Raw genomic sequence first — 23683 nt, 5'->3', positions numbered from 1 at the left:
ATTGTATGTATATATCCTTATAGATTTAAAAAACATTTAAATCTATTAGGATATATATATACTGTATATATGACATTTTTAGAGGCTGAACTGTTGGTACCTAGCTATTCTATGTGATTAGACGATAACCAGGGAGTTCGAATGACTGTTTATTGATGATTTGTTGCCATCTGGTGGTGAATAATTTGTTTTGTCAGTCTGTGTTCATTCACTATTATAAATTATATATAATATTTAGAATTCAATAAATTATGTTATGTGAATCAAGAATAAGTGATATTATAATAATATAGTTTTTACTGTTTTATCATTTTTTAATTTTATTAAAAAGTGAGAAACCCAAAAAAGTTGTTTTCATTGATTAATTCCACTCTTCTGTAGGTCACAGCTTCAATTTTGTTCTTTTAACATGTGAAAATGACTGCGATCATGTGATATAAGGATGGGGAAAATCTTGTTAGCCGTGCTATTGTGGTGTTAGTTGGTAATTTACACAATAATTCATTGTTTCTATTTTTTTTTTACCTTCTTGTACGGGCCAAATTGGATGCTCTAAAGGGCTGGATTTTGACATGTATGGTATAAAGTAGGCAGTGGCTATCCGTATGGTTGCCGTATCAATATACCGACATTCTATCCGTACGCAGTGCCTCTATTTGGCCAGTTTAGGTCAAGTAATAGGTCAGTCATTGGCCAGTTTAAGTTGCTTGACTAAGACTAAACCTTACCCTAAACCTAACCCTAAACCTAATCCTAAAAATTGTTGCGATATTGTGTTATAACTTAACCCTAACCCGAAACCTAATCCTAACTCTAACCCTAAGACGCTACGTACGGTAACCGTACAAATGGACACTTTCTATAAAGTATAAAGTCACATGTTATCATACACAGATGTTTAAAAATAAGGAGCTGGACAACAAAATATATAAATGTATGACTTTATTGTAGGTGTGATACCCATGTTGTTAACATCACATTCACAAAGCACAACATGTTCATGTTTGGACTTTTGTCTGAGCAAACAACAAATGCTGAAAAGATTTATGACTTTCTAAACTCTCTCATATCTAAGAATCAGCCTGAAATTAACAAGCTATCTCTAAAGATGTCAAACTTTTAAAGGTGAATGTTCACACTGGATGTCGTATCAAAAGCAAGGCTCTGATATAAACAACATTTATTATTAAGAGGAATATAAAAACACTACAAACCATGTGAGGTGCTCTCGTGGTAGAAGGTGTGTAAACAGAACAGCATCATATGCTTCCCAGTGGGACTGCAGATGTGCAGATGTGCAGATGTGCAGATGTGATCTAACTGGAGTCGATCTTGTCAGTGGGCAGCAGAGGACTGACGCCGAGTTTCTGAGCACAGTCATTCTGCAGAGACACAACACAGGAACCAATGCTCACTTCAGTTCTCACACAGGAAATGCACATCATAGCACATTTAACTCTAAACGTGTGTGACTGAGAAGTTTAGTGTTATAAGTTTTTCTTCATGACACTGAACAAGGAAAAAACATAACAGATGAGCAACTGGCAGCACTCTGTCTCATTTTGTAAAGGCACAACCTGACCAAAAAAAGAAACAACAAGGTAAAAGAGGAATACACAAAAGCACAACATAAATACACACAAATGAGTCTAAAAACCCAAAATGACCACAAAGTGTACAAAATGACAGAAATGTACACAATCGGACAACAATAGATAGACAATTATTTTAATTTTTTTACTCAATGAGGCAACATGTAAGATATGTCATACTCTGTATGCCTATTATTCATAATTTTACATCAATTACCTGAGACAGAACACTAGGAAATTTTCATTACACTTTTTTGTGTATCCAATTAAAGTTTCATTTCTAGCATGTTTAAAGTGGGAATATAAAATGCTTTTGAGTGTTAGGGTTAGGGTTAGGCAATTATGTAAAGATTTAGATTAAGTTGTTATTATTTTATTATATTGTATTATATATGATATATTCTGTATTAAATTATTATTTTTAATTGTGTTTTTCAACCACAAATGTGTGTGAGTGAGAGCTGGTCTGCTGTGCCATGGAATATTGTCCAAAAAAAAAAAATATATATATATATATATATATATATATGAAAAAAACGTCCTCTGTGGAGTTTGCATGTTCTCCAAGTGCTTATTTTTGTTCTCTCAAGGTTCTTGACTTTCCTCTCACACACTACATACATATAGATTAGGTTAATATGAGTAAATGGATGAATGAATGTCGGTAAGTTGACGTGAGGCAGTGAGTGCAGGAATAAGTGACTACAGACAATCGATAGCTGAAAAGGAAAACCAACAGATATCAGAGATTTTGCCCATTGTGAGATGTTCTGATTATCTTAATGTACTTTCAATTTAGGTCATGTGTATTGTTTTATTCAAATTTTATTGATGTTTCATGAATGCCAATATCAACATCTGAAAATATATACAATTCCTTACAAAACTACAATTTGATTCTTATCTTTTTATGTTACATTTTATAAGTTAAATATAGTATTTAAAATATTTAGTGGATTTGCTTTTTTAAAGTTTTAACATTTTTTTATTTATGTGTACGTTTTCATTGTAATTGGTGCAGTTTCCGGTTCTTACCATGTAATTGACAACACTGATGTGGTAGGAGATCCCACCAGATTTCTGACACTTTTTCATGTTCGTCCTCTCTGGATCTCCAGCCACCAGAACCGGGGCGTCAGGGTCAGCCTGCCACAGACAGGCATTCCAATCAAGCACAGAGCAGCTCATTAATTCCCTTCACAGCCACTGATTAACCCCTTGTTGTCTCTACTTACAGGATCCAGGCCTCTCTGGATGGACAGCAGATCAGTCATCCTGTCAGGGAATCCAGGGGCAAAGTTTTCAGGGTTGATCGCCACAAAACACTGACCCTGAAAAATAGATACAGTGACGTCTCATGAGCTTTTACAGAGATTCAGGGAACGGGGTACTTTTTGTGTACTGACCACTGAAGGGAGACTGAACTTAAATGTATTCTACTATACTGTACTACTCGACTTCAGCATATTTGAGAACGTGTGCTTGATTCAAGTAATATAATTATCAATAAATATTACCTTCAACTTAAAGAGCAACTAAACCCCTGCTTTCTGCTGAGCTGTTACTAGGAGAAAAATTCAATAATGCTTTGATTATGGGCGGGGCTACTGGAGGACATAGACACGCCCAGTCTATACTATAAAATCTCCAATGAACAATCTATGCTATGCTAACTAGCTACTCATTACTCAAAATACCTCTCTATTCACTCTACTCCCAATCCAACCTATTCACCACGGATTGTAGAGCCCACAGATGCTAGTCTTTATAAAAGGGGCGGGGCTAACAGAGCTTGTTTGTGATGCAAGATGGTCCCACTCTCAGCCAATAGCAAAAATTATTGTAATAGCCTGGTTTCAACCCATAAAGTAAATTATCTAAATGCAATTACAATTTCATTATGACAGCAACAGAGAACCATATTTGTAATGAATTATCAATTACATGATTACAAATATAATTGACCCCAACCGTGCCACTCAACACATCTTTAATGTGTAACAGCAGGCCAATGGGTAATGAAAGTCAGCTGCTTGATAAACTCTGTCATCTCCATGATTTAAAACACATTACGAACAGGAGGATCAGGATGAAAGTTAGTTTAGAGACACTTTAAACCCCAAGACGTACCAAGTTGGCGACTTTGTCCGTCACTTTCCACGTGCGTACATTATTGCTGTAATTGGCACCAGCCAGGATACCACAGAAGACCTCCACCATCATCCCCAGACCATAGCCTTTGTAGCCTCCTGAAGACAGCAAGAACATGTCACTGAGCATGGACAGGATCCTTCAGATGATTGAGAACAGATCTCAGTGGATCAGCAGAAATAAAAGCACATACGCCAGCTTTTCTCATCTCTCCAATGTTTTGTTTAAACCTCTGTGCCAGTATTCATGAAGCTTCTCAGAGTCTTCTCAGAGACCTCCTAACTTAGTCTGAAAATTCCTAGCAAGGAATCTTAGCTTAAAAGTGATTCAGTAAGTTTATCAGTAATCTTAGTGAGGAGGTGTGGTTGACGCCATTGCTGGGTATGATGCAGTTTTCTAAAAGCTGTGATTGTTTTGTTAGAGAAAAGAAAACAGCGCTCTGTGCTCCTAGTAATTAATGGAGAGTAAAATCAACGGATCACACTTGGACTGCATCAAGAACTATTTAATCCTGAAATTAACCTAATTCAGCAAAATGTAATAATTTGTACACTACACAGCTTGAAAATGTCTGAACCTCGCTCACATGTTGGCTGTTATATTGATTTACATATTGTTATTATCTGTCCACGTTGGTAATTTTACCACTATGTATTTAATATTAATGGCGGACGCAGACACAGCTGTCAGTGATTACTGTGATTGTTGACACTCTTTTAAAAAGCAAAATAAAAAAGTATTAAGAGGGAAACTGGGATCACTGCACAAAGGAAGAGGCAGAACTTGGAGAGCATTGCCCAACAAATCACAGTGTTGTTCCCTCTCCATGTGTGCACAAGCAGTGAGTGTAAGAAGCGCTACTACCTGCTGTAAGTAAGGACGAAGAAAGTTCTTCTCAAATAGTTGAATGTTGTAGTCTACCATTAAGACTATGGCTGCTGACATCGCTTACTTTGATATTAATAATTGTGTGAATGTTTTAATTATTTGCTCATTTACTAAACTGTTTATGGGTGGATCACTAGCTTTCTCTTCACATAAACGCCTCATCTTGTAATGGTGCCGATATTCAGACGTCAACAACAACATCAACAACGCCAAGGAAACCCGCTATGCCCCTGAATGCTCGTTTGTTGGTCTGACTGAGCACTCTGCTATTACGTTACTCTGTGTGAGAAAAGGACACGTATCCCAGATAAAGTCAACCACAAATATTATCTCTGCACGATCAAGCCAGTAGCATCTTATTAAATCACTGTCATTTAACATTCAGATGATATATCTCAGTCCTCTGTGTCATTCTCTCTAATTCTGTCTGTTTAAGACACCTTTAGGGCCTAAGATGCTTTGTGTATTACTTTAATCCTAACATGGGAAAATTCTAAAAAAAAAAATCTCAAAATTTTCTAAGAGTGATGTCACTAAGAGCTACTTTTAGCTTTAGGAGGCTTTGTGAATAGGGGCAATGGACTTTTAGACCTGGACCCACCATTTGAGAAGATCTGCTCTAGCCTGTTTTCATGTTGTAGGTAAAGAAGATTTATTATTATCATAGCAAAGACCATTAAAAATGTCTATTATAACAAATTGTTGCATCCTGCAAAGGGCCCCTAATTATCTATAACTAACAGGGAATATATGCAAGTTTTAACATTGACATGTTCACTATAAAAAAGAATGATTAGCTAATAAAACGAGAACAATTACTTTTTAAGTCATTCTTACTTGAACACTCCAATTTGATATATAGCAATCATTTAAAAAAAAAAAAAAAAAAAAAAAAAAAAAAAAAATTTTAACCCTTTTTTTAACTAACACTCAAATAATTGATGTTTTATAAGAAATATTTGAACAGCAGAATTTTGTTTTTAAATACACCAGGTTGGGCCTGAAACATATGACGTTGTGCAGGGATTGGCCCCAGTGTGGGCAGACCCCAGCAATAAAACTATCAAATTTAAGAAAAAATCTTGAATCTTCTGACCCGTAGCCTCAGAGCCCCCAATGGGTACCAGGCCTCCTCCATTCAGGACTTCCTTTGGGTTGGTGGTCAATTTTCCCTGAGCATCACAGCCCCATCCCTCTGGGATTACGTCTCCACGCCTGTCGTGGAGCTCCACCTAAGCACATTAGTCAACATTTCTCAAATGTAGCTTTTTAAATATATTTAACATTTAACATGTGTCTTGCCACAAAAAAAAGAAAAGCTTTCTTCAGAAAAAAAACATGTTTCCATGTTACCTTTCCCAGTGCAACTGCTGAGGTGGCCATGTCCAGAACAAAGCTGTCGCCATCCTTAGCTGGAGCTGCCACACTGATGGGGTTGGTCCCAATGGTGCACTGCAAACATAACAAAATATCGTTTGAGAAAAGCTTTTATGGACCTATTCTACCCATATTTTCAATTCCTTCCATAACATTTGAAATGTTGTGTTGATGAATAAGGTCAAGGTAACTTTATTGGAACTTGTAGGTTGTGACAGTTAAAGTTAAAACGATCTACGAAAAAACATTCAGATCTGTGTAGTTTAGATTTGTAGTCTTCTTTTGATTCATGCTTCCAGGTATCCTGTTGGTGTCTCCACCACCAAGTGCCATAAATAAACGAGTGAAGCTTAGCCTGGCGGAGGGGCAAGAAAGCACTGGGGCAACCCTGTATTCATCATGAGTTATTCTGTGTAAATCTTCAATTGTGCTTGTGGACTGAGCAAAGTGTGTTTATGGATCAGCGCGCATGTGAAATTATTTTTGAGACGTAATTATTATTAATAATTAAATTGAATAATTTAACTCTAATGTACTGTATACTCATGACATAACTCAATCCAACCATCAAAGGGGTTCTGTTGATCACACTACACCAACTGATTTGTCAAAAAACACTTTATCATAATATTATTGGGTTTTTAAAGTGAATAAAAATTTAAACATTCTGGTTTGAATAATCAATTAACACTGAAACAGTTTAAGATGGTGTCCTATTTTTATTTCCTCCTATTTGTCATTACATGAGGTGCAGCCTCAATAGTTTATTGGTGGGGGTCTGACTCTATGTGGTGAAGTTTAATTCATTTATTTGGCCAAATTGGTGCACTATGCCATTTTTAGTCTGTGTTATATAAAATATAGCATCACATACATCAAGAGAAGTGTCATCAAAAATATTTTTAAAACACGTGTAAATTATGGCTGTATTTGTGGATCTGAAAAACATGTGAAAATCTGAAAAATACATGTGAAAATTGTAAATATATTTGTGGATTTGTAAAAAACACGTGAAAATTGGGGATCTATTTAGTAAACAAATCTATCCCCATACTCAGGATGATCCTTCTGTTCAAAGCTACGCTGGAGATGAAGACGTGGCCTATGATGATTGCACTGGGCGGAAACGGAAAGCCCACAAGTCCTGTTTGACCTGTGTGGCCTCTTACTGTGAGGAACACCTTCAGAGACATAATGAAGTCACTCCATCAAAGAGGCACAAACTGGTGGATCCCTCCAACAAGCTCCAGGAGAACATCTGCTCTCGTCACGATGAGGTGATGAAGATGTTCTGCCGCACTGATCAGCAGTGTATCTGTATTCTCTGCTCCATGGAGGAACATAAAGGCCATTACACGGTTTCAGCAGAACACACTGAGGCAGAGGGAGCTGCAGGAGAGTCATCCACAAGAACATCCAGGACAGAGAGAACGAGCTGCAGCGGCTTGAGGAGCAGCTGAAGAGCCTCCAGTTCTCTGCTGATCACACAGTGGAGCACAGGCAGCAGATCATCACTGAGCTGATCAGTCTCCTCCACAGAAGAAGCTCTGAGCTGGAGAAGAAGGTCCGATCCAAGCAGCAGACTGAAGTGAGTGCAGTGCGAGCTCTTCAGGAGAAGCTGGAGCAGGAGATCAGTGAGCTGAAGAAGAGAGAAGCTGACCTGCAGCAGATCTCCACCACTGAGGACCACATCCAGTTTGTCCTCAGCTCCAGCTCCCTGTCAGCGCTCAGTATGTCCACACACTCCTCCATCATCTACACAGGTCCTCACAGCAGCTTCCAGGAGGTCTCAGCAGCTGTGTCCCAGCTCACAGAGCATCTCCACATCATCCTGATGGAGGACTGGACCAAAGTCTGTGGGACTGTGGAGAGAGTGATGGTTGTACAGCTGCCAGAGCCCACGAGCAGAGCTTGATTCTTACAGTATTCACAAGGAATCACTCTGGATCCCAACACAGCTCACACAGAGCTCAGATAATTATTAAGGAAACAGAAGAGTAACACTAATGTTAGATCAGCATCATCCTCATCATCCAGACAGGTTCAGTGAGTGGACTTAGGTCCTGAGCAGACAGAGTCTGATTGGATGTTGTTACTGGGAGATGGAGTTGGAGTTGGAGAGAGGAGTTGGTGTTTCCGTCGCATACAAGAGTATCAGCAGAGCAGGGAGAGGGAAGGAAAGTGAATTTGGATCTGATGATAAATCGTGGATGTTGAACTGTTATTCCGATGGTTACAGATTTGATCACAACAACATCTGCACTGCAGTCTCAGGTCCTCAGTCCTCCAGGATAGGAGTGTACGTGGATCCCACAGCAGCTACTCTGAGCTTCTACAGTGTCTGTGACACCATGACTCTCCTCCACAGAGTACACACCACCTTCACTGAGCCGCTCCACATGTTAACTATTATACAGGGAGTGCTGAGATCTGCAAACCTTAATACAGAGCTTCAAACTTTCTTTACCAGTCAATCTTATTCTGTTACTGCAGTGTTTGAGGGAATATGTTTGCTGTGTTTTTTTAGTTGCATTTTGTAAATCTGCTTAATTTGTATTAGGGGTGTCCCGATCCGAGTCTGATATCAGCCAGAAAATGAATATTGGATTGTATCGGTTTCCGTCTAAAATCTCCGATATATATTATATTTATTCAATTGTAGAATACTGTTGATTTTATGTTGAAGGTTAAAATGTAACCAATTGGTTAATAATAAATGGGTCAGTTTTTCTCATACCTGTTGCTGACTATTGTTCTCTGTTTGAGTGACATCACTTGATCAAGCCTTTTCTAACATTCCACACTACAAAATAAGGAATAAAAGTATGTATGATTTGTGCTGATATCGCATCAGATCGATATCGGTATCGACCAATACTCAAGGCTGTAACATTGGTATCGTATCGTTAGTGAAAAAGTTGTATCGGGACATCCCTAATTTGGATTCAGTCTGACTTTCGGTTTCTAATCTATGAATCATTTGTTCATTTTGGCCAAAAAAAAGTAACGTCATCAATAAAATGATTAAAATCCCATGTTGTTGTGATCAGCTGATCTGATCTGGTGTGCTAATATTTTTTGTAGCCTGCTGCAGTCAGTCCTATAGCCTAATTAGCATTACATGTGTGTCTATTAACTCATTTAGTTTTTCCCATACAGTCTTTGGAAGACTTTATTTTTAGAACTAGCTCTGTTATCAAGACGATTTTAGTCTTTTTGGTTTCCTGCAATAATAACAAACACCAAAACACAAATGGTTCCCAAACCTTAGGGAGTAAGTCTTTCAATACGGAGAACATCATTATTTTATTCAAGTAAACTGTGGACTGGAAGTATTTACTGTACCTTGTACACTCTATAGCAGACATAGGCAACTCGTGGCCCGGGGGCCACATGTGGTCCTCTGTCTAAGTTTGTGTGGCCCCCAAAACAAATCCCCAAAAATTGTATTTCAAGAAGTTCAAAGGAATATAAAGCCCAACATAATACAGAAAATAACTCCCAAAACACACAAATCGACAGCAAAATACACAAAGTACACAAAAATACACACAAAACGACAAAGACGGGCACAACAACCACTTAAACAGACTATGAAAACATAAAAAACAACAAAAATACCGGAAGTGCCACAAAAACCACACATATCAACAACAGGAAATGACAGAAAAATACACAAAATTACAACAAAAAATAAAAACAAATTACTAAAAACTGACAAAACCACAGAAAAAGACAAAAATAAAATGTGGTTTTTACCTATCTTTCATTAATAAGAAGATTTATCAAATGAAAACTATGTCAACAGTTAATACAGACATTTATTAGAAACTTTAAGATGCATCAAGCTCTTTAACACGGTATTAGTTATTACTAGAAGACGTGTTTTTAATCAGTCACTTTTTAAAGTTACATCTCATGTGAAGTCCTCCGTAGTAGAGAGGGAATCCCACAACGCATCACAGGTACCACAGTGTCCAGCAAGGGTCAGACTTTCACCATTTTGCAGGATTTAACTTCACTAAAATATTTTTAATTTCAACTATGTTACATTAGGATGCGCAGGGTTAGGAGAGTTACTTAAAAATGTAATCCAGTAAAATTACAAGTTACCTGTTCAAAAATACCATACTGTTGAGCACCATGCAGAATCTTGTGGATAGACTAAACACACACAGAGAGGCATCTCTGGGAATTTTTTTAACTGGTTTGCTTCACATCTGACTCACAGACAATTCTAACCTGCTTACTGTATTATTTTAGACCAATATAAAATCATCTTTTACACAGACTAGGAGAACACAATCAATAGCTGAGCTCCTGGCAAATAAAAACTTGTTTACCATAAATCCACAAAATATTAGAAAAAACAATTAAATAACAAACCAATTTTTCTGGTGGGAAAAAAATACAATATGTATTGAAAAATCACAACTTATAAAATATCATGACAAAGGTGGTATTAATTCACTGGATTTTGAAGCAATTATTGGTCCATGTCCATCTGATTTTATATACCTAAAAACGTCTTTAAGAAATTGGGAGAATCAGATTTTTTACTAAAATGTGATGACAACATCTCCAAACTGCATTTGTATTATCAGACAATCATATATACTGTATATATTGATTGATATATATTGTTCTGCAATATTAGAGGATGGTGTTTGCCCACACCTTTACTCCACATGGCTCCACCTTGTAGAACAACAGAACAATCACAATTAAAGCTGCAGTGTGTAGAATTGTGAGAAATAACCTTGCTCCCCCTTCCTCTCCCTGTTTTATCATCCCTTACTGGTATCCACGTGAATGCACACAGCTGTAAAGCTCTTATTGACTTTTTTTTCTCAATAGAGACAATAATGACAAATGTAGGGGACTTTATCTTGTTTTCTGGTGTTTTAGAGACTCTGACATGAATGCACGTATCACTCTGTAGTTACTGCCCTGAGCAGCAGCTGCTACCGTCTGCTTGTAACCACCACACAACTCACACAGGTGGCTGCTGTGATCTCAGCTTTTGATCAGAGCAAAGTGACAACCACGTCTGTTCTCTCCACCTTGGATAAGCTTCTCTTAGCTTTACATGCGATGTATCCCATCTGTTATCACTCTCCATCTGAAGCCAGTACGTGGGGCAAACCCTGCACAGTCACAGGGATCCGCAAAGACGTAAAGCAGTATGTTTGTACCTTTAGACTGTTGCTTCTCTATGTCGGTCTGCCTTTTTCCGCTTGCTTTGTCATGTAACCATTGTGTGTAACGCCACAATGATTACATGAGACTTCTGCTAGAATGCCCATCATTGTACTTTACTACAGAGGATGAAAATATGCATCGAATTTAGTCGGGCAGCCAATAGTAACACCCCAAAACAACTCACGGAGCACTCTGTTTATGAAAAGATCTCTGATTGGCTGAAAGGCTGTGTCACGCTCCTGGATTTTTAAAGGTCTTATACAGGGCCAAGAGAAGATGCAGAGGTCCCGTTTACGATCAGAACGCTTACTTACTGCAGCTTTAACAGGAAAACTTTGTTCATAACCAGTTGATATGGAAAGAATACAGATCTATTAAAAGAGCAGGGAAGTTTCATGGACCTATCAGAATTTAAACATACGTTTGAAAAAAAATGTTCAATGAGAGATTACCAGAAAGTGTGCAGTGCAATACTTATTCCCTTATTAAACCTAATACAAAATATTTTACATTATTTAGATGGGTTGACAATAAATGTACCTAAATTACAACTATCCCAGATTAAACTACAAGACATAAAAATTAATAATTAAATGGTTAATAAATTATTTAAGAATAAATTATTCCACTAACTTCATAAAAATATTTAAAAAAAAAAAAAAAAACATTGTCAAGTAGGAAAATTATTAACAAAACTACAATTTATGAACTGGTCTATACCCCCCAAAATTAAAGATAGGCAGTTTAAAATCACTAACAGATACTATCCTATCCAGTCGCATCAATGCAGAAGAAAAGGTTTAACTATTCCAACCCATTTAAACATTTTTTTGTCCCTTTTTCAACTGTCGTCAGCTATTTTAACTATGTTCAGCCTTTTTCAACTTTTTAAACTACAAACAATTTTATTAACAATGTTTCAGCTATTTCAACCATATTAACATTTTTCAACTTGTTTTAACCTTTTCCAACTTTTTCTAACTTTAGTTAGATTGTTTCAGATCCATCAACCTATTTCAGCAGCAGCTGTACTGTTTTATGAAGAAGCAGCATCACATCCAGCAGTGCACACAGCGCTGCTGCTTCCTCCATTCATTTAAATTTAATGTTTAGTGCTGGGTTCAAGAAACTATTCATTAAAACACTCACAAGTCTAAAAAAAAATGATAAACTATTTAATTGTGAGTTACTGCATCTACATCTTTTTAAAATGCTAACAGGTGAAAAAACAAACAAAAAGAAGCACAGTTAACTCAGCAAACTCACATGGATCAGTGTGTGATCATACATGCTTTAGTTGTTCTCTATGATAAATTGATTGAATAACAGCTACTTTAACCATTTACTACTTGTAAAATGTTGAAACCACATGAAAATTCTGAAACGTGTCCTTCCTCTTTTTTCTTTCTTTCTCTTTTTCCTCTTCTTGCTTACTGCTCAGTAACATATGTGTTGTCCTGTTTGGTCTCAGTATTGGTTTCTATTGGCTGTTTACAGCTGCAGCGCATGCATCCTCATGTTTCTGATCATGAACTCTGGGATCTACTTCACAGATCTTCTAAAGACGTGCACTGATGCTAAACAGCAGGCACGTGCAGTCAGGGTAGGCAAGGTAGGCAGTGCCTACCAGGGTGAATTTAGATGAATGACATATTCATTTAAAAAAAAAAAAAGTAATTTTTTTTTTTTTTTTCAATTTCCGATAGCCTACAGTACCGATAAGTTTGAAAGTGTCAGCATTTTTGTGCTTTTCATAGCCCAAATGAGTGACTAAACATCGTTATGCGCCTATTTCCTGGAACGGCAGAGACGCTGCACACTCCTGTATTACGAGGAGGAGGACACACCTCTCCCGAAGGCACACTGCTGCTCTTCCTTTAGCGGCTAAAGTTTAGCCCCATATCACGTGAACGAATGTTTGCGCATGCGCAGTCAGTTCCCCATGGACCCACTATGAAAAACTATTTACGCAAAAAGGCAAATCGCTGCCCTGCCTTTGGACGTAACCGTGCTATGTTTTTCCAATACGTACGCACAGTGCATAGTGAATACAAAACAGATATCACGTGGCCGCATCTAGTGGGCGGGATACCGCCCGGGCAAGATTACACTACAGGTTGGATGACAGCGATGGAGAGGATAAATAAATTTTCACAACTTTCTTTCGAAGAAAAGCGACAGCTTTTAAAAGATGGGAGACCAACACCTGAGCTACCAGACCTTCAGCAAAAGAAAGGTCAGAAAAGTGAATGGCACAGACGGAAGGAATGGCCTTGTGGATGCGCCTCACGGAACTGGCTGTTCTGCTTCCCGTGTTTGCTGTTTGGCGGCCGTGGCATCACCGACAAGGTCTAGTCTGCTGAAGTTGGTGTTGACCATTCCAGCCACCACAGCATTGGTGGAGAGGTCATTTTCTACTTTAAAACGCATCAAAACTTACAGCCGCAACAGAACAGAGCAAGGAAGACTTTCATCACTGGCTCTCATATCTATTGAGAAAGAGAGACTCATAAAGCTGAAGACCAAGACAGCGGACTTTTACACTGCTGTGATCAACATCTTTGTCCAGAAAGACAGGCGCATGGACTTCATCTTCAAATAAAGTAAGTCTAAAGTTTAATCTCTCTCTTTCTCTCTCTCTCTCTCTCTCTCTCTCTCTCTCTCTCTCTCTCTCTCTCTCTCTCTCTCTCTCTCGTGATTACAGCGGTGGTCATTGTGCGAGCTGAATGGTGTGTGTATGTGGTAAAATATGGTGTTTATGAAAAAATAACAACGGAAATAGCATGACGTAAGAGGAAGAGGTGCTGCACATTTTGAATATGTGCATAAACTTATTGTTGTAAAGGTTTTGGGTGTTACGTGAATTTGGGGTGCAGACGTGGTTTCAGCACCGCAGACAGCTCCGCCGTCCGAGTCGTTGTCATTTTTTCCGTGTTTCCAACACAAACAACGGATGCGCTGCTGTGACATGAGATATATCTTGTTGGGAGAGGAGGCTAGGGATGTAACGATTCACTCAACTCCAGATACGATTCAATTCACGATACTGGGTTCACGATACGATTCTCTCACGATTTATTTTACAAAATGGGACTGTAGACAAATTTTTTTTTTTGGAAAAAAAATAGAAAATACTGTATTATTTTCCTTTTATTTTTCATTGTCAAAAGAATTCCTTGATAAACTATTCAAAACAATGCAATTTAACTAAAAATAAATCTTGAATGAAATAAATAAAGGAATAATACAAATGAAAATGAAGTCTATTAATTTAAATTCTGGTTCTATAATAAACAATGCAAAACTGCATAATAGTTCGTTTTTTTAAAAGTGCAACTGAAAATGTATTTTGTGCCTTAACAATTGGACTTTTAAAAAAAAAACCCGTGATTGCACTGATTTACGTCATATTTGTTTGGACCAGCAGAGGGCGCTGGTAACACAGTGGTCGGTTGGCATGCAGATATCTTGCAGTGAAGAAGAGAAGCTATGCTAGCAGACAGAGCTAATAGAAGAACGTGACTTTTACAGATATTCAAGTAATATTACAGATATTCTATCGGTGCTAAAGGGGTAATTAATCATTTATTAACATATTTTAGAGTAGAAGGCGGCCAGAAAGAAAGTATTAGCAGACTCCGCCCGCCGCCTAAACTTGTGGATAGCACTGCGATAGTACTGCGATTCAATTTTCAGAAAATCGATATCAGCCGTGACACCTATGAATCGATTTTTAACTGCCTTAATCGTTACATCCCTAGAGGAGGCTATATTGAAAATTGTCCTTGCTGTCTCATAATAATTGCACTTCTTGTAGTGTTGACCTTTGACAGCATGTGCAGACAAGGGGGGAAAAAAAAAGACAGGAAAAAAAAAAGAAAGTCATTTGTGGTCTTGATTTGCAACGCCGTGCCTACCCAACCCTAGTGGTCACGGCACGTCACTGCTAAACAGTATTAGTTCTTTGCTGAACCGCTGCTCTTCAAGCTGAGAAAAGTTTGATGAAAGGAAAAAAGCCTGCAGGGTGGTCAGAGATGGCTTGGGTTAACCATGTGTAACCTGCTGAAACCTTTGTTCTTTTAAGAACACTTGATGAAATACCCCCCATGAAAATTACAGTGGATGGATTTTGACGTTGCACCTACCAGGAGAGGAAAAATGGGACTTTGAAAATGTCAGTGCAGCATTAGGATGCCACTATCAGCCATCTGACTACAGATCTTACACATTCCAGCTCAACAAGGGAGATACCTTAAAACGAGGAATTTACGCTACCATGGGAACCATCAGATGCCTTTAACCTCATCAAACCAGTTCTAGTTACAGGAATGGAGCACTTTGAGTAATCACTATGTCACAGTTTGTCAAACATGTCAACCTTCACAAGCATGTGTTTGATGTGCATATGCAGCTGTTAAATGTCCTTTCTTTCCTACAGTATATCCCATTAAGATAACGCTGACAATGTGGTTTCCCAGGAAGAGGTGAGGTGTCCTATTTAACATCCTCATGCTCATGTTTGACCTTTTTGAGGACAACATGGTCCCCTGCAGCCTCATACAACAGCCACAATGAAGGGCTTTGATACTGTTCTTTACTGTGCATGGTCATAATGTTATGGCCCCGAATTGTGTGGTGGGCTGTATTTACCTCTTTAGCTCTTGTGGGTACCACCAGTGGTGATGTGTTGGTAAATGACATGCCCTATGGAAATAAAAGCAGTTTTAGATATTTTTATTTATGCACATTAGATATTAACTCATTTACAATACATTTAATATCTTCTGCATAATATGAAAGTATGACAATTGTGAAACCTTTTTGATAATGGGCTACCACACAATAAACCCATGTTTGTTTGACTCACAATCATGTTGTCCTTCAGTGCTTGCATCGCGTAGTATCCTGCAATACCGTAGTGATTGGAGCCTTGAACGAAATGGATTGAAACAGTCATAAAAAGATCATTCTTTTGACTTCACTGACATCCAGCTCACAGTGGGCGTACAGCGGGATACACCTTGAATAGAAGGCAAGTCACATAATGACAAACAATAGTTCCTTTTACTCCTGTAATTAAAAAAAAAATCATGCTTTTGGATTGTGGGGGAAAATAGCAAATCTAAATCCACAGTGAGACAAAAAAAAACCTGGAAAAGATGCACTAAGATTGGACCAACATGGAAATAGATCAAAGCAAACCATTCCAACACCATGCCACACACGTATTCACTACTAAGGGCCATTTCTAGTCTTTAGTCATTTTACACAAGGAGAATAAGCAAACTCTATATCAAGAACACCTTTTTGATGTGAACGTGTTACCAACTATGCTGCCCTGCTGCCCTGCTCCCAACAAGTAACAATATAAGGAAACGGGAGGGAGGGGTTGTTTTCCCAGTGCCAATAATGAATAAACAGAAGTCAAATCCATACAGCAGGCATTCAGCTGGGCCTGTATTAGAGGAAGGTTAGTTGAATCACAGCTGTCTTATAGCAGTGATTCTGTTACTGAAGAGTACAGCCAAAATGTGGTCGGATGTTGGGTTCTGTAGGGAAAACATCTGGGAAAACACCTCTACTCTTTGATTATGTGCTTCCCATAGCTTTATGGTAGTTTGTAGCTAAGTAGGAAGCAGCAGGAAGTGGAAGGGAGTAAAGCTGGAAGGCAAACATTTCAATTTATGGTCTACAACGTTTCAGCATTAATGCAGTTCTAAGTAAGTTTTTCACCTTAATAAATCCTTCTCGTAGTCCCTGTGTGGGTAATACAAGTGTTTATGGGGTGATTGGGGGGTCTTTCATCTCTTCCCACTGTCCGACGTACTGCTTTACGGCAGCCCTATACAAATTAATGCTAGATTATGACCAGCCCCGTGGCTGCACAACCCAACGCTCCATCAGGCAGCACACACACAAATATCCATCCATCTATCTATCCATCCATCCATTCATCCATCCATCCACCCATCCATCCATCCATTTTCAGAGCAGCTTTGTCAGCACACAAACAAACATCACACACATTTCTACACTCCTTTTTATATTACTCCCACATCGTTCATTTATTTTACTTGTCTCTTTCCCCCATACTGTTCATATGGTCACATGGGACTACTGTATATGTGTGAAAGCACCCTTAGTGTCACTTTTGTATTAGGATTTTTCAGTGATCAGTTGCTACTGTCTTGGGAGAGCAAAGGTGAGCATGTAGCTGTGGGGCGGGTCAGGCGGCAGGGTGTGCAGAGTTTTTACAACAGTGACATAACCAAAAGGGACCTTTAAGGGGAGCGCCAAGCACAAGTTACTTAGTTCTGCTTTAACTAAATCATGAGCTATGACTAATGACCAAAACATCACATGTACATGTGATCATAATAATCTTCTGTCTGTATTTGTTTATTTATCATTAGTGCATTTGCCCTGTCCATGGTGTACCCCTACCTATTGCCCAAAGGAAGCTGGAAATAGGCGACAGCAGACCAGACCTGATCCTGCACCTTCTATGTGTTTTTAAAGCATGACATGTATGAGTAACAGAAAATTCTGCCTAAACTTACCATGTGCCACCACCCAGCCCACACCGACCTCTTTTGCTTTCTTCATGGCCAGACTCATGCAGAAGTTTCCCACCACTGGTCCTAAAAGGTTCTTTCCATCCACCAGGGCAGTGGATGCGCTCTCCTTCTCCACCACCGGCTCACCATCCTTGGCACAGATTCCTGACTTTATGTCCTTTACATACATGTCTGTCCAAGCAAACAAACGCATTGAAGTCCATTAATCCAGTTTATTAGGTATCGGGAGATCTGACACACAGAGGATCACACTGACCCATCCTGTTGAGACCGTGGCTGTAGTGGCCTCGATGGTCTCCTTCCACTAGCACCTCAGCCAGGGAGCGGGCATGATGTTCTTTAGTTCCCACGGCCACCATGCATTTCTCAATGAAGCTTTTTACCGTCTCGTGGTTGATCAGACATCTGTGGGATAACCAGCGATATTCAATTACATTGAAAGGGAAAAGTGGATGGCAGAACATTTTGGCTCTGCTTTTGCTACAGGCTTTTTTTATAATGAAACAAGCTTCCAAGTTTCCAAGATAACGCTTGCAAATAATACCGAGTTAGAAATTAAAAATGATTTCAAATGAGTGCAAATTTACCGTTCTTTAAGGTCTCCATTTGTTCTAAGAACCCCAAAAACATAGTATTTGAGGTTTATTTTCCCAAACTCGCCTGTTTTTCAGAGTTTTAGCCTCTGAAAAGTCACTTTCTGAGCAACTCCACACGATCAGGCTGATTTGCGGCCTATTTATGAATATTCATGAGTGGGAGTGTCTATAGATGGGACACTGACTTCATCCTCCCCACATGATGATGTAGGGCCAGAGGACGGCCCCCCCTCCTCCCACCCACTCCGTAGCCGAGCTCATGCTGCTTTATAAACACGAGACAGAGAGTGGAGGCGGGGCGTTCACGATACATACATAGACTATAGAATAATACATACACAGCACTGTGCGAAGGACGCTGAAATGCTCACCTTTGTGGGTGTGTCTGTTTACATGTCAATCATGGCAGAGAGCCTCCTGGAGGCGTGGCTTCTCCAGCTCAGTGCTGCGTCAAATTTGTCATCAAAGTGGGAACGCGTTATCAAATTGTAGCGAGGTGTTTGGCTCACCCTGCAGTAAGAACGGAGCAAATCACTCTCTAACTAACGATTGAGGGAATCAATGAAATAAACACTTTGGGCATGTGTATGAAACTTTTATCATGTTTAAACCACAGAAAAGTTGATTGAGCTTAACATGGGCCCTTTAACAAAATTTCCTTTTCTTAAAGCAAACAATAAAATTTAAATCTCATTTAGTTTAAACAACCAAATCAAACCAAATCATGTAATTTGTTAATTCAATGTAGTTTGTTTTACATGAAAGAAAACCCGACCGTGGCTCAGGTGGTAGAGGGTCGTCTTCTGATCAAGAGGTTGGGGGTTCGATCCCAGTCCCTGACTATGTGTCGAAGTGTCCTTGGGCAAGACACTGAACCCTAAGTTGCTCCCAGTGGTCGACTAGCGCCTTGCATGGCAGTCCTGTCCCACTGGTGTATGAATGTGAGAGTGATTGGGTGAATGAGCTGATATGTAAAGCGCTTTGAGACTGCTTCAGTGTGGTGATAAAGCGCTATATAAAATCAAGTCCATTTACCATTTACCATATGAGTAAATATTTCTCAAATTGTGAAAAGTAGCAAATCTCTATGTGAAAAGCAAATTATTGGGTTTTGGTCCAACGTATTGTTTTTAAGTTGGAATTTTGGTGCATGAATATGCTGCATCTCTGATTCTCTGTACAAGTACGACAATGGATTGTCAATCGGCATTTCTAATATGGTCACCATTTAAAAATTACCAAGTTCAAGATGGGACAAAACTGAATGCATTACATTTCATTATATAGCCTAGATAATATTTAATTTTAACCATTTGTGTGCAAACGATTCAGACAGTTTGTGTCAATCCAGTATTTGTTTGACTTTTTACCGTAGTCTATTGAGCAGTCTTGGGAGGGCAGTGAGTGCAACTCTGACAGACCTCTGACAACTCTTTTCAAATTCAAGAAAAAGTATAAAGAAAAAGTTTTACTTGAATATAGTGCCGATGAAAGGATTTAAATTCTATTTGCTACGTAAACAGTTGCATGATGCAGAAGCTGTACATGCGCCTGGTTATGGATATCATTATGTTGCTTGATTATTTCTTCGGATGGAAAATGTAACCACTATTTTTGTTTACGCAAGAGTATAGTAAAACTGTGAAAGTACTGTATGGATAAAATACTCTAAGAAGTAAAATTATTTTCAAAAGTTACTCAAGTTCATGAACGTGAGTAAATGTAATTGAGTACTTCCCGCCACTGGAATTGAGTTTGTTTTTTTTTTTCTTCCTTTTTAATTATTATTTAGAATATAAGCGGATTGTGCAATATCACCAGGAAATGTAACCGTTTATTATATTGATTACGGGATAGGCGTATATAAGCTTTTGGCTTCAGCCTATTCCCTTTTTGAGCTACTGTAACAGAATAATGTGAATGTGAATGTTGTAGGAATGTAAAATATAAATTGCTCAAAAATAAATAAAAATCAAATCAAAACCTCAGACTTCTGTCCACTGTGGTCAGACTGATGTCCAACTATTTTCATACTATTTACGACGTAAAGCCACAGTTTGATCCACACTACAGAATAAATAATAAGTGAAACAAACTGTAATTTATGTAGAGCTTAGTGAATATAAGGGTTTGGACACATATTTAGCTTCAGGTCGGGCTCTGTAACATCATCTCCATAAGGCATTGAATATTTTTTAATTCAAAACAGCTTATTACGTAGGAGGCCAATGGGTTTGTTTCACTGGATGCAAACAACATCTCAGTTTCTTTGGTAATAAAGCAGGAAACTATACGGTATCACAAACACTGTCAAAGTCCACCTCGCATTATTCCCCTACAGCGCTGCAGACTCATGCAGGCTTTAGAGCTCACAGAGTATTGATAACAGATGATGATGATGATGACCGATGCGCTCTTCATTTCTAAATGTAATAAATTCCTGCAGTTGCTCATTAAAACTCAGGCTTTCCACAAAAACCAACGGTAAATGTGTCATTGGTATGAGAAAAAAGAGCTTTTAACTGTGGCTCGGACAGAAAATTGCAGCTGATCAAAAAAAACCTGTTACATTGTTCTTAAATGAATAAGGTCTTTTTGTGAAGAGTAAATGATGTCATTGACAATTTGTATTTAGTGATATGTTTACTTTATTCTTTGTAGAATGTTTCTGTCTGCATAAGAGCAGCAACTAAGGCTTTCCTTGTTCTACCTCCTCTGCCTACAGGACATTTTTTATTTGTTTTTTGAAAGGAAAAAGCTGGACTAGTAAAATTGGGAATGCACACTAATAGCTTTCAGATGCAGTTCATGTGAATGTCTACTGTTTGAGTCGATGATTCAAAGAAATTTTCCATGATAACATGAAGGGTATAGAACATTTACAATGCATAGCAACAGCTGACAATAAGTTGACTACGTGTGTGTGTGTGTGTTTTATTTACATTTACTGTATATACTATCTATTGGTTAGATCCAGGTTAGCATAATGAGAATTTTCCATTTCACTTTGGCATTCAACAAATCTTGTGCAATGAATGGAGTGAGTCCAACACACAGATGCTGCCACATTTTTTGCAAAAAGCTGCCGTAATGAAATGCTTTACAATTCTGGAAATGTCCTTGTTTGCAGTGACTTGTCCTTGAATGACTTAGAGAAAACAGAAGTGAAACCACATGGTAATGATACAGAAATGATAATATATACTCATTATATGAAAGGCAATCCCATCTTTTGGTTTACAATAATCTTTTATACCACACGAGTGGAGTTATATCTGTTGTCTGATAAAGATAAAGATAACTTTCATTAATCCCGGAGAGGGAAATTTTGCAGTGTTTCAGCAATAGATAAATAAAACAATGCAATAAAAATAGAAGATATATATACATGGGCCTGTACGGAGCATAAAGAGAAAGAGGGAAGACATTGGTGCAAGAAAGGACATTGCACAACATTGCGCACTATAAATAGAATATATACATATGCACAAAAAGTGCTGACTGTCACTGAAGGAGCTATGCAGAAAGGGTTTATATAGTCAATGTAATCATATCAGTTAAAAAAAAAACTCTCCTGAACCATGAAACAACTGTATTCTATATGACCTCATTCAGTTTTCAAATCCATAAATGTATATTTTTGCTTGCAGCTTCAGAAAATATATATTAAAAACAATGTTGTACTACACGAGCAAGTGATTTAATGAAGTACATGGCATGTTAGTGAGAAGGGATACTGAAGCAAACTCCTCTCTGGGAAAGGTTGTAAATAGAGCCAGTTCCTGATAATTGATACGTGAACTTGTGCAAGTGAAATGGTTAAAGACTCACACTAACGTTACATCATCAACTTTGTCACGCCATACAGGTAGTGCATCTGGAAATCTTCAGTGATTACAGGTGTGTGAGTGAATTTGTGTCGACTTGTCTGACACACAAAAAAGACAGGGACTGTCAGCAACAAACTGGAGAGAGATCAAATGTGCTAAGTCAATTTCTTTGGGGCAATCAATGTGTGAACACAAGTGAAATATAAAGAATTTGTGAACATCATTGTCTTCTCAGTGGTTTCCAGCCAGGGGTACGTGTACCCCATGGGTTACACGTCATTTTTAAGACTATTTTAAACACTGTACATGCTCATCCAACAGCTTTTCCACCCATTGACAATAAACTGCATTAATGGAATAAACAATATTGTGGCCTTAATATCCTACTAAATTGTTACAAACATGTTATGCACATTACTAAAAATTGAGGTAAATATATTATCTGATATACAATAGTTGTAATGCACAAAATTTATATTTAGTGAGTGTTTAAACGTACAGGTTGACATTTTCAAGCTGTAGGAGATTGCAGAGGCCAACATGTTAACAACATGTTAATAAAACAAGAAAGGTTACTAAATTGATGTGGCGAAGGGGTTCTCCTAATTTGAAGAGAGGCCTCGGGGGGTACAAGACAAAAAAAGTTGAGAAGTTAAGATTTTGTCAAAAAAAACGTGAAGTAGTCCTGCTAACAGACAAACAAAGAAATGAACACCAGTAAAAAATAACTGGTAGAGGTACCGTACAAGATGAGCCTAGACTAGATTAACAGACATTAGGATTGGATTATATAAGGCCGAACAAAATGAGACAAGATGAGACAAGAAATGCTGAGGTGGGAGTGTGATTGATACCCTCGAGCAATATCAGTTGAGAAGTACGATTCGAAGTACGATACGATTCTACATCTTAGTTGTTTAGTAATTCCAGCATTATTTGTCATGTTTTTCTATTGTGTTGCAAAAAGACTTGATGGAGGTTTATAATTCCAATTCTGCAAAGTACAAGACAGTGCTGTTGTTGCTGCAACAGGGAGACCATATATCATATTTACTGTTTTCATATTTTACATCACAGGTGAAAAACCCACAGTAAGCGCTAACAGTCCTCAAAGAATAGTAGGAACAGTTGCTACAGTAACAACTTTAAAACTAAGACACAAGTCAGTGAAACACACTAAGAGAAAACATCTGGACATTCTGTTTTTTTGGCATTTCTTATGCTAATGTTAATAAGTAGTAATGATCTCAAACAGCAGACCTGCTCATGTTGACTCTCCGGCTCCCTGCAGCTTTAGGTTGAAGATGACACTGAACTACAAATGATCCAGTAACTTGTTCTTCTGGCCTTACAGTGTTGAGAAACGCCTGTCAGCAATTGTGGGTGTGTCATCACACAATGAGGAGGAGGAGGAGGAGAGTCTCTGATGTGATGTTGGTTTGTGTTAGGGAGGGTTGGACCTGCGTGCT

General features: G+C 38.3%; 1 protein-coding gene across 1 annotated transcript; it reads right to left on the bottom strand.

Moving 5' to 3' along the window:
- Positions 1 to 925: 925 nt before the first annotated feature.
- Positions 926 to 23626, bottom strand: LOC114466187 (uncharacterized oxidoreductase YjmC-like). Its single transcript, XM_028451755.1, has 11 exons — positions 23475 to 23626; positions 18045 to 18193; positions 17771 to 17959; positions 16078 to 16139; positions 15861 to 15914; positions 5985 to 6083; positions 5728 to 5863; positions 3723 to 3841; positions 2828 to 2923; positions 2628 to 2738; positions 926 to 1382 (listed from the first exon to the last, which is right to left on the bottom strand). Exons 1-11 carry the CDS (start codon positions 23480 to 23482, stop codon positions 1317 to 1319), a joined length of 1089 nt encoding a protein of 362 aa, XP_028307556.1. The 5' UTR covers positions 23483 to 23626; the 3' UTR covers positions 926 to 1316.
- Positions 23627 to 23683: the final 57 nt, after the last annotated feature.

This window comes from Gouania willdenowi, chromosome 6 (genome assembly GCF_900634775.1).
Source record: "Gouania willdenowi chromosome 6, fGouWil2.1, whole genome shotgun sequence".
In the NCBI taxonomy this organism is placed as follows: Eukaryota; Metazoa; Chordata; class Actinopteri; order Blenniiformes; family Gobiesocidae; genus Gouania; species Gouania willdenowi.
This window is presented reverse-complemented; position numbering and strand designations above follow the sequence as displayed.